This window comes from Oncorhynchus masou, chromosome 17 (genome assembly GCF_036934945.1).
Source record: "Oncorhynchus masou masou isolate Uvic2021 chromosome 17, UVic_Omas_1.1, whole genome shotgun sequence".
Classification (NCBI taxonomy): Eukaryota; Metazoa; Chordata; class Actinopteri; order Salmoniformes; family Salmonidae; genus Oncorhynchus; species Oncorhynchus masou.
Genome location: NC_088228.1, coordinates 38,898,246 through 38,910,920, shown reverse-complemented (window position 1 = coordinate 38,910,920; position 12,675 = coordinate 38,898,246). Strand labels below are relative to the sequence as shown.

The 12,675-nt window shown below is 44.1% G+C and overlaps 1 protein-coding gene across 1 annotated transcript in view; it reads right to left on the bottom strand.

Moving 5' to 3' along the window:
* Positions 1-760: 760 nt before the first annotated feature.
* Positions 761-12,675, bottom strand: part of LOC135559009 (ski-like protein) — a 34,655-nt gene continuing 22,740 nt past the window's right edge. The window contains exons 3-8 of the mRNA XM_064993309.1: positions 9,154-9,255; positions 8,593-8,678; positions 7,477-7,616; positions 6,736-7,022; positions 6,044-6,274; positions 761-5,622 (exon numbers count right to left, since the gene is read on the bottom strand). Coding sequence (XP_064849381.1) covers positions 5,359-5,622; positions 6,044-6,274; positions 6,736-7,022; positions 7,477-7,616; positions 8,593-8,678; positions 9,154-9,255 — 1,110 coding nt within the window. The 3' untranslated portion in view covers positions 761-5,358. The remainder of the gene's footprint in view (positions 5,623-6,043; positions 6,275-6,735; positions 7,023-7,476; positions 7,617-8,592; positions 8,679-9,153; positions 9,256-12,675) is intronic.

Below are 12,675 nucleotides of genomic sequence, written 5' to 3'. Positions count from 1 at the left end.
TGGTCTTCCAAGTTGGGATCCCTAGATACCTGGGGCTGAATGATGCCTGGCTCTGTTTGCTCAACAGCTTCCTTCTTGGGGTTGTGTTGTGTGTGCGCTGCCTGGCTAGCATTTCAGCTAGCTCAGGGCTCAGTGACTACTGACAGAGCTACTGCACCTCAGCACACATGATGCTCTGGAGGAGCTACACTGGTCCCCTAATGCTTAACGCCACACTGAGCTGTAAGTCGAGTGACAAGACAAACAATGGAGTCCATATATTGTAGGTCCATTGTTTTTTTTGTCATTATCAGGCGAGAGAGCTGTACAAATCTTAACAGGGTATTTATAAATCACACTCCTAGTCTTGACTTGTAAGATTATGTCGTCTCTCTTGAAATATTACACAACGCAAGGTTTGGTTCTGAGTACCGAGAATAATAATAAGACCGACGGGTCAGTTGTCATTGTCATGTTAACTTAAAAAAAAAAACATGAACACAAAAATATCTGCATATTCACAGTTATGTCTACTTGATGTGTCAGCCATTGTTGTATTTTGGATAATGATGCATACAATGTAATGAGTTAATTTTATGATGTAGAGTTCTGTTTTTTTGTACTCTAGTTATAGTCTAAACTTTGACTGGCTGATGTACAGCTAATTGCCTATGAGGGATAATAAAGACGATCTATTCTACTTTAAGCTATCAGTGATCGTCTACGACAACACATGACATCAGTCTTGACTCCCGAAGAAAAGAAGATTCCCGACACCAAGTGACACTACAGAACTTTACTTGAACGTGATCCAAGTTCATTGTTTATACAGTGTATATTTACAAGATGTGAAATAAGGGCGAGAGGAAAAACAACACGAGATCTACAACTGAGGTATTCGCTAAGAGCAAGTACAGGTATGTCGTCATCATTTACTAGTAAATATCAATTATGATCCACGATTAAAGACGCAGTGTCCTCTGCTTAAAAAACATTTTATATCACAACATGAGGTAGGAGAACAGTGTCTCGTTTCATGCAACAACAAAAAAAAGTCTCAATCACACTGTATCGTTGTTGGCAACATGGTATGCAATGGTCATACATAGACACTCACTGCCATACAGGTTTCTGAAGAATAAAAACGAGCCATAACAAGATAACATTTCTTCTTTAAACTATGATTTGTCAGGTGTAATAACTTTAAACTGAAAACATGGCATGTTCATCCCAGGCACACATAATATTAAGAACCATTTTGTGAAATCATTAACAAGATGGGACCTAGCTAGGACAAGGTGTAATGTCCAGGTCCCGCCTTGTAGATAAGGGTGTTTGTAAATAAAAATTCAACTACAAAGCATAATTGGCAACAATTGATCTGGCATTATAGCACCCATCCAAAATAACTTGTTGCCATTGTTAAAGAGCGCCACTTCTACACGTCATCGCCTTCTTCATTAAAAGGGAAAGTTGAGCCACTGTATATCTCTCAAAATGTAAAAAAAATTAAATTCACTGAACTATCCTTTTATGGCTGAGAACAATCCATTGGGGATGCAGGTCTAATATATATAAAATGGAAATGATAGTTACTGTTTAGCTGTGCTTCTGAAGCAAGGCCAGGACCAAGCCTAATGGTAATGGTCTAGTTAGTAGTGAGTTGGGTAAAATGCACCCCTCTAAAAACACTTTTTATTTTATTTTAAACTCTGTACAAAGCACATCCATCTTAGGTTCTGTCCTAAATGGCACCCCATTCCCTATATAGTGCACTACTTTTGACCAGGGCCCATAGGGAACAAAAAGTTGCTTACGGGGTAGGGAACAGGGTGCCTTTTGGGACACAACGTTAGTTCTCATAACAATGCGAATGCAAGAGGGCCCAGCCCGCTGTGTTACATAGTATTTTTGACTTCTTTTAATCCATTGTGTCTATCATATCATTATTATGACATTTAACTAAAGTCAATATAGAGCGCCCTCTTGTATATAAAATTCAATTTACACAGACATAAAATAAAACACAGAAATACATTAGATACCCCAGAACGATTGTTAAAAAACTAAATGCAGTAGAGTGTAGAGATTGTTATTATCACCATAATTACCTAACTGAATACTGATAAAGACTCTATACCCCGAAGAGGACAATTGTCTCTGTGTGTTGGACAAAAATGAGGACAACCACAGTGCTACTTGAGAATAAGACTCTCGCTTTTTCATAGCTACTGTGCTTCGGTCACTTTCAAATCGATGGCATAGAATCAGTCAGACACAAACTCGACACACACACACACACTTCTCTCTCTCATCTTTGCAGAATCTCATGAGGCTACATTTGTATGGTATGATTAGGTAGTTGGACTTTAGTTCCATTTCGCCATCTTCTAAAGCCAGAAGTGTATTTCAACGGTCAAACCTGCTCAGATGCCCTCAGCCATTGCGTCTCCTTGCTAGTAGTGAGACAGGTCAACAACTTGTACGTTGGAGACACTGGTGGCATCCCAAATGGCAACATATTCCCTATATAGTGCACTACAAATCAGGAATAGGGTGCCATTTAGGACAGGCTCTTTTTATTTATTTTTTACAAAAACGTATCAATTGAGTGGCACAGTGAGAAGAAGGAAATCATTCACCTAACAAAACAACTTAGGGGTAACGATCCACTCGTTATATGCAAACTTTAGTTTTGTTTTCAGTTTGTTTTTTTCTCTCTCAACAAATGTTCGGTGCATTTTCAAATTGTCTGGGTTGAGAGTTTAGCGTACAAAAAGGGAAGGTATTAAGGGAGAAAGATTATACATCATTATTACACAGTCTATCAAGGTGAAATCATCCACAAAAGAAACTAAATGAAAGCAATCAGTTCTGGGGAAGTGCTGTAACAATGCTCTTTCTTTCCTATTCAACTCTGACCTCTGTCCTGTGTCAGGTGGTCACATCTGAACACCATGAATTTCAACTCCCAACAGCAAGATTACATCCTTTAAAAAGGTGCAATATGATATCATCGTACACAGCAGAGCGACAACAAATTCAAACCTGCCACTATTGGTTAGTGCCAATGTAGGCATGGCCCTTGTTTTATTTTTAAGAGCCAAGTGTCAATCTTGAATTAGGTTGTTGATAATGTGTAACCAGGAAGTCACTCCGCTGCGTATTGTCCCTTTAACAGGGTAAACAACAAGTAAATGAATCTTTGAAGAATTCAGAGCTAACAAAAACATCAGGGCTGTTTAGAGCTTCGGGCCTGGCCTAGTTAATATTATAATAACCTTTAAAAGATCATCCCATAACAACACAGTAAATATATTAAATGACTAATGTATGTACAAAGTGAATATAAATCTTTAGTTAATACATTAAATATATTTTTATTTATTTATTTTGTTTACAATTTCCAAGAAAGTTTTATATGGAACAATGGTCGGTAGAGAGCATACATTTGCAGTATGGATTGGATTTTTCTGCATGCGAGTGAACTTCACGTCACACACCAAGGGTGTTAGTTTCATCGTTGTCGTTTTTCTCCTCATGAAAATAACTTTTTGTAGCTTAGTTGAAACTCGATTACAAAATAAGACCTACTATACTTTAGTACTCTGGCAGAGCATTGAGTATGTTGTAGGGAATTCTCTTTAGAGATCTGCATTGAATGGTTGAGCACAGTGGAATGTCTATCAACTTGCATGTACAGCAGATGCATAAAAAAGCAGCTTGTAGTTAAAGCCAAGGCCAAAACCTCTTTTAAACAACTATTTACACGCTGCCTGGCTCTGTCTTGAGGCTATAAAAGAAAGACTGTCTGGCAACTAGACAAAGTTCTGTGTGTACGTTTGTGGGAGGGAGAGATGGCGATGTGTGTGTGGGGCAGAGAGAGGGGCTCCTGTACCAGCTCCCCGGGGGCAGGAGAGAGAGAGGCCCCAGACTATAGAAACTGCCCCAATTCTGACAGGACAAAAGAGGCTCCTCTCTCCTCCTCATCACCCGCACCCGGCCCACCCAGCTCGAGAGAGAGAGGGCATCAGCCCCCTGCACTACCTCAATCCCCTTTCTCTCTCTCACTCCTCTCTTCCCCCGCCTCCATTTCTCTCCGCTTGACTGTACCTCCCTGCATCCTGGTCTTTCCCTCCTTCCTCTCGGGATCTGTTTGTTCAGTGAGTTGGAATAACGCGGAGGAAGCAGGGGCCTGGATCCAAGGCAGCAGCCAGCCCACACCACACACTGTCAATCTGCACTAATTCCATTCACCTGTGACCCACATTCCACCAAGCAGACAGCTAGGTTCTGCTGCTCTCACGAGAAGGAGAGATGAGGATGGCAAACACACCAACTGCTGCCAACAGGGAAATCAAAACTAAAACAGGACAAACTGCAGATTTCTACAAGGAAATTTGGTGAGTGTGTATGTGTGTGAGTGACATGTCCTATCAAAACAGACCGAGCCAGACTAGTTCAGAGGTTTGTTGTTGTTCCAGACCACAACAACCTAAGCAGTCCTCAGAGTCACATCACTCATATGTCTTTACATCTTATTATCACTTCAGTAGGCTTAACAATGATGACTGCAAATGCTCTGTACAATAACCTTTTCCTATACCTTTGTTTTACACATTTAGAACTTTGTCTTTCAACTTCTCGTCTTACCAAGAATAAGAGTACAAAAACAAACAAAGGTGAAATGAAAATGTCTGTCAATGCAGTCTACTGCTGTGTGTGGCTGGTAGCTGGTCCAGAATGGCTGGGCTGGGTGTATGTACAAAGATTGAGAGCACCCACACGGGCACCATCTTGGCTCCAGTTGGCGTGCAAGGTAGTAGTAGAAAGAGCGACTGAGCGCTAATGTAACCCCAGTTCAGAACAGAGTCGAGTGGTGCAGGAGAGAACTGTCTTTCTGTCTGACTGACTTCCCGGTCTCTATGGGGGCGACAAAACATCAAGTCCAAGGAAGGAGGGAGGGATGGAGGAAAGGGTCCTAAAGACACCCAACTCCTATCGGTCTGCCAAGCAGTCATTAGTTTGTTCAGTAAAACTAGAAATTAAAACAAACATATACTTCCCAAAATGGAAATACTGTTTAAGGATAGGAGGAATAAAAAACAAACATAAAACTCATTTCATGTGATGTTAAATAAAAACCAACGGGAGTTCCTTTTCCAAAGAAGTAAAGACGAGGGAGGGACCAGGAAGGAAGCGGGTGAGAGAGCAGAGAAGCAGCCTTGGGGGACAGAGTACTGTCTGTCTGTCCGTCTGTCTAGGGCTGCCGTCTCTGCCAGCAGGAGGTGAGGGATGAGGGAGTGAGTTTGAGGAACAAAACAGAGGGCGCTTGGGGGGGGTTGAGAGACAAATGGAAAAGGGGAGTTTCGTGAGGGGCTACTTCGGAGCGTGGCCGTTCTGCTGCTCGAGGCCCTCTGTGTGGGGTGCTTGGGTGGAGGGGGCGGGGTTTGAAGAGGGGCTCCCTGTAGCAATTGTGGTGGCCGAGGAAGACGAGGAAGAGGCCGTCTGGTCCATCTGGTGTTTGAGCTGAGAGATGATTCTCTCCAGCTTCTCCCGGGCGTCCCGCTCCCTCTTCAACTCCTCCTGGAGCTCCTCCCTGTCAGCCTCCGCACCATCCAACCTCCCACGCAGCTCTGCCAGCTAAAGAGGAGGAGGAAGGGAGGACGTAAGTAAGAGAGATGAGGTCAGGTTAGTCTGAACAGCACACAGACACTCACACACTTGGACACACACACACTTGGACACACACACACTTGGACACACACACACAGAAACACACAGCCAGACAGTCTGAGCCAGACACCAAGGCTGAAGGAGACAGCAGGACAGGAGGGGTGTGTGTGCGTGTGTGTGTTACATTCCTCCCTGAGCTGAGCCCAGCAGCACTATCTGAAAATAAAGCTCTGTACTGGAAACCCAAACAAAGACCCAGTGTCCTCTACACACCACCACAGTGTCACAAACAGATATGAGTATATTTTCCCAGAATGACTAAGTGTTGTGTTGTCTGAGGTCAAGCAGGATGTGGTGGTGTGTGTATGTGTGTATCTCCAGTGCCTACCTGATTGGCGTAGTGTGCCTCCTGGTGTGTGTGATTGCTGTTGTCACACACACAGCTCTGCTGTCGCAGCTGTTCCAGCCTGTGCTCCAACTCCCTCTGTTCCTCCCTCACCTGCCCCAGTTTCTGAGTGTGCTCAGTGTGGACTGCCTCCAGTTCACTCTGCAGCTCACGCTGCTCTGCAGACAACTGCTGCAGCCTGGCCGCCTCGCCTCCACGCAGCGCCTCCAACTCCTAGAGACGGAGGGGGGCATGGTCAGTTACATAGCTCTAAATTACACTATATTACACAGAGACAGAGGGAGCGAGAGACAGACACAGAAAGAGACATACAGGGAATGGTACATTCCCCATAAGCAGCTCAGGTCATTGAGGTGTACAAGGACATACTAAATGTTTTTGAAATGCTGTCCTATACCTGATGCGTGATTTCTTTAAATTCAACATGTTGAATTCAATGAATTGAAGGGACTCAATATTTTCGAGACAACCTAACATCTTGGTTCTTTGGTCTACCAAGCCCTCTTGTTGATTGAATCAGGAGTGTTAGTGCTGGGCAGGAACTAAGAAGACCTGAGGAGTCCCTGATGAACAGATTGAGAAATATTGTTTTATGCTATTGACTCCCTGGCTAAATCTGTTTCTATGGGTGGAGTAGACAACCTCTAGTTGTCTCACTGTGTCTTGTGTCTCACCATCTCTAGATGCAGTTGTTTGTGCAGGGTGGAGTGCAGCTTCTCCTGCTGTCTGCTGTACATCTGAACGATCTCCACTACGATCCTGTCCTTGTCGTCCTCACAGCCTGAAGAGAGAACATCTTTACTCCCCAGCGCCGCTACCGATGACGCTGCCGCCGCAGTCGAATAACTCTTGTTGCCGGGGCTGGTCTCCATGGAAACTGGCTGCTGGCGCTCCCGGTCGGCAGCGGAAACGACGCGCTGCTGAGACTTGGTCTCGTCAACTACAGGAGAGGCGTGGAGATCTGAGGAGGGAGAAGAAGAAGAGAGGAAAGTTGAGAGATGGAAGCAGTACAAAGTCTCATCCACCTACACAGCATAGCCAACCCACACACATGCATGTGCAACGCAGATATATGGACAAATACACACATCCTCCCACACAGCTGGAGAAGAACCATTCACCTAACAACCCGACACCACATATTCACCCACACAAATGGTCCCCTCATACACACGCACTTCTAGGGCTGAACCCCCAATGGCAGCCCTATTCACTTTAGAGTGCACTACTTTTGACCCATAGACTTTTGGCCCACAGAGCTCTGGACAAAAGTAGTGCTCTATAGGGAATAGGGTGACATTTGGGACACAACCTGGGACTTTAACGCACTAATTTACAACCTGTGTGACAGGAGGGTGCAGCAGCATGGCTGATTCATCCATGTGTGTGTGTGTGTGTGTGTGTGTGGTACTGACCCATAGCAGTGTCGCCGTGGCCCAGTCTCCTGCTGTAGTGGTGTTTGAGCAGCACCCCCAGTACCTCAGGGCTGACCTCCGGCTGACCCCTCAGAGACACGTTAGGAGCCACCATCTTATCATATGTATACAGGAAGTGACTAGGGAGAGAGGGAGAGTAGACTTAATCAAATATATACAGGTACAGAGTTACACATGCTCACCGTTATTCTACGTATACCACTTGTGCATTTTTGGCATCCAAGTTGCTAAAATGGATATACTATATTCTCAACGCGCCGCTTCTCAACGCGCCGCTTCTTAACCTGGAAGTCATCCGCACCAATGTGTCGGAGAAAACACTGTTCAACCGATGACTGAAGTCAGCTTGCAGGCGACCGGCCCAAGGAGGCTAGAGCGTGATGAGCTCCCCGGCCAAACCCTCCCCTAACCCGGACGGCGCTGGGCCAAATTGTGCTCCGTCCTATGAGGCTCCCGGCCACGGCCCCAGGACTCAGCACTGCAGTGCCTTAGCCCACTACGGCACTCGGTAGGCCCAAAACTATTTGAATTTTAGCAACCACGAAATGGCAGATCGACTTCTGCATAGTGCACAGCTTTAATATGGGGCAAGTTTTCACATGCTAGCGAGACTCCCTGGTGTTCTAGAAAACACTCGGTTCTAAAGTTGCACTTCAGTAACGACCACTGTAAAAAACACCGAATGCGGGGAAACCAGCTTTGGTCTGGTCGGGTCTGAAGTCTAAGGCAGACATGTCCTGTCGAGCGGTCAGTTGTAATCCCATAGTCTAGGCTGTCTGTTTCCTCCCTGTGGTCACATGCTGCCATGTCTCCTATAATCCAGCTAGTCTCCACATGAATCTGGAACCGATTACTGATCAGAAGAACACAAAAGGTCACGCTGGCACGGGCCCACGGTCGGGTTAACTAGAGGCAGGGTAAAGAGGCAGAGCGGGGTTTCAGCGCTGCTCTAGTAACGCTCCCCGAGAGGACGTTGAGAATCCATTCCAAGTAACTTTCCCAGGAGGAAGACTGTAGCTAGCCAGTCCCCAGGACTCTTGGAAGATTAGCCTCCATTGTGGGCTAAAATATATGAAAATAGGAAAACAAAAGTACCTGGGATGGACCATGGCAGGGTGGCCAGGCTCTTCTTTAATGTGGGGGAACAGGCGGTTGAACACCAGAGTAGCCTGGGCTTTAGCCTGTAAACAACATAATAATACATCAATACACATGTTAATATACTGTAGATGATAAAAATCAAAAGATAAACACCAAAAAGGAGAGATCTGTAGGCGTTTATTAATTATCATATAAAACCTATATCTGAATGTCAATGTTTGTAGCTATAATTGTGTGTGCATGTTTGAGAAAATTGTGATAAAAACACATTGATTTTTCAATGGCTTTGTGTGTTTAGGGGGGGTGAGAAGAGAGAAGGAGAGAGAGCATGGCGTGCTTTTTCAAATAGGAGTGTGTTTTAGGGGCTGACCCCAGTTTGTGTGGGGTTACGTGGTAAGGGGGGTTGGGTTAGGGTCGTAGGGGATTCGAGGAAGGTCAGGGGGGGGGGGGTTAAGTGTAGTCGATTCAATGTTACATCGTCAGCAGTACACCGCTGTGTGTGTGTGTGTGTGTGTGTGTGTGTGTGCGTGCGTGCGTGCGTGCGTGCGTGCGTACCTTGGTTGCTGCATCGCTGTCGGCCAGTTTACTGTTAGGAGAAACCAGAGGCCCGGGAGGACGCGATCTCCTCACCTGGGTGTCCCTGTCCTCATCTTCCATCTTCCAGAGAGAGAGAGGGAGAGAGAGAGAGAGGAGGGTTAGACACTGGAGAGAGAGCGAGACGGGCCTCTGTTATGGCGCAGATTAGCCAGAGACTTCCACTCTTTTCAAGATGTTATTTTCCAGGACTTTCAATTATTTTGTGGGGGGGGGGGGGAAACAGCATTGACTGCACACACAGGCATCAGTTGTTTTATGTATGGGGCTGCAACAAAAATGTCTGCCACTCCCATCCACGCAGTCCAATCTCGCTCTGCTAAAGCTGCTGCCGGTTGTGTGCGTGTGTTTTTATCCAGGTCACTCTCAGCAAGAGGCCATGAGCTAATGTGTTAATGCTCATCGCGGACAGACAGGGCTGACACACACACAGTACTAATGCAACAGGACGGTTCACAGCTCAATAGCATTTCTAACACGCAGCTAAGGGAAGGAGGGATAAAGAGCGTGAGAGAAGCCAGTAGTAGGTAAGCGAGAGAGGTGTGTGTGTTAAAGGTCGACCGATTCATCGGGATGGCCAATTCATTAGGGCCGATTTCAAGTTTTCATAACAATCGGAAATCTGTATTTTTGGGTGCCGATTTAAAAGAAATATATATATTTTTATACCTTTATTTAACTAGGCAGGTCAGTTAATTAAGAACACATTCTTATTTTCAATGACGGCCTAGGAACGGTGGGTTAACTGCCTTGTTCAGGGGCAGAACGACAGATTTTCACATTGTCAGCTCGGGGGATCCAATCTTGCAACATTACAGTTAACTAGTCCAACGCAATAACGACCTGCCTCTCTCTCGTTGCACTCCACAAGGAGGCTGCCTGTTACGCGAATGCAGTAAGCCAAGGTAAATTGCTAGCTAGCATTAAACTTCTTGTAAAAAAACAATCATAATCACTAGTTAACTACACATGGTTGATGATATTACCTAGCATGTCCTGCGTTGCATATAATCTGACTGAGCATACAAGTATCTAAGTATCTGACTGAGCAGTCGTAGGCAGAAGCAGGCGCGTAAACATTCATTCAAACAGCACTTTTTGGCGTTTTGCCAGCAGCTCTTTGTTGTGCGTCAAGCATTGCGCTGTTTATGATTTCAAGCCTATCAACTCCAGAGATGAGGCTGGTGTAACCGAAGTGAAATGGCCAGCTAGTTAGCGCACGCTAATTGTTGCTGTGTTGCTGGTTCGAGCCCAGGGAGGAGCGAGACGGAAGCTATACTGTTACACTGGCAATATTAAAGTGCCTATAAGAACATCCAATAGTCAAAGGTTAATGAAATACAAATGGTATAGAGAGAAATAGTCCTATAATAACTACAACCTAAAACTTCTTACCTGGGAATATTGAAGACTCATGTTAAAAGGAACCACCAGCTTTCATATGTTCTCATGTTCTGAGCAAGGAACTGAAACGTTAGCTTTTTTACATGGCACATATTGCACTTTTACTTTCTTCTCCAACACTTTGTTTTTGCATTATTTAAACCACGTTTCATTATTTACTTGAGGCTAAATTGATTTTATTGATGTATTACATTAAAATAAGTGTTCAGTATTGTTGTAATTGTCATTATTACAAATAAGTAAATAATAATAATTATTATTTTTTATTTTATTTATTATTATTATTTTTTATATCAACCGATAAATCGGTATCGGCTTTTTTTGTCCTCTAATCATTATCGGCGTTGAAAAATCATAATCGGTCGACCTCTAATGTGTGTGTTTACGCATTAGGCTTGGCCATGTGTGTGTTTACATGTATATCATTGGTCTGACCCTCCTCAGCAGTGGAAGCCAGTGTGAATATTCCCGAGTGTGTGTATGGGGTGCGCTATCTGTGTCTGAAATTGTTTGCTGTATTTCTCAGAGGCAGTGCACACTGCGAGCGAGAGCGAAAAGATAAGCAACAACAAATCAGCCACTGCAGTGGTGAGGCAGTCTGTCCCCCTCTCTCTCCATTCCTCTCTCCCCCTTTTTCTCTCCATCACCTCCATCTCATATTCAACCACACAAACACCAGGGAGAAACAGGGAACCATTAGAAATCTGTGCTGATGTGACACATCCCCGAGGGCACACAGTGTTCTACAGGAGCACCAGAGAGCATACTGTCGGGCTGCATCACGGCCTGGTAAGGCAACTCCACCGCCGCTGACTGCAAGGCTCTACAGAGGGTGGTACGCTCAGCCCAACGCATCATTGGGTGCTCACTGCCTGTACTCCAGGACACAGCTTTAACCCTGTGCATGTGACTAATAAACTAACTTAAACATATACATACACACAAAACAGATTATTGCGTGACTCTGTGTGTGAAAATGTGTGCTTATATACCTATATACACACACACACACACATAGCTATGTGGGAGACCCACAAGCTGCATGACAATGTGGATTAGTATTCTCGGCACAGAAACAGCTTTTCATTACTGTTATAATCTACCAGCCACAAACACACAAACTGCCAGGGTTCATGTCTCTACTCCACATCTCATCCACTGCTGAGGAGGGTCGTGATGATATACATGTATTCACTAGATGAATGACAGGGGGCGCCGTCCGTCAGTAATGACACTCCCAAGGAACAGCCTCCATAGAAATTTACAGCATTTCAATGTCATTTTTCAAGGACAAAAACACATGCATTTAAGTATTTCTTTGTTGTAGTGTGGACTCTAAAATGTTTTTATATTTTCCATTTTTATTGAGAAATTATTGGCTTCTTTCAGTTCATACGATACTATGTATTTGTCTCTGTAATGAAATAAAATTTGTATTTATCTTCTAAAAAAAACTAAATGTCGATGACTATAATGTCCGCTGGAGAAGTTAACGCATGATCCCATAATAATGTTTTCAACACCGCTGACCAATTTAAGATAAATCGGATGTAAAATACTCCCCAATGAAGCCAGTAAAAATAAACGGCATTAGAGTCAAGAAGACCAATTGTTCACTATAAGTACAATGAACCTAGGAACTCGTTCACTCAGACTGTAAAACCAGGTTCAATGGTGGTCTTTTTGTATTCATCATGCCATGTAAGGTTCAATTGTACACATGTATCACCACTTCATCCATGTTTAATAACATCAACAATGGGTTATCAGTGTCTCTACCTCATATTATAAACTCAGCAATGCAGACATGGATGTAGGCAATGCAGAAATGTTCCAAAACACAATTAGTGGGAAAACCTTGTTCTCAAAGGCACCTGTGAGTGGTTTCGTGTGTCAGACATTAAAATATCCATTACAAATGAAGAGGGGAGATCTAAAGATGCATCAACTAGCAGGGTTATTTATAGGATTAGGATTATCATCAACTAGCAGGGTTACTTATAGGATTAGGATTATCATCAACTAGCAGGGTTATTTATAGGATTAGGATTATCATCAACTAGCAGGGTTATTTATAGG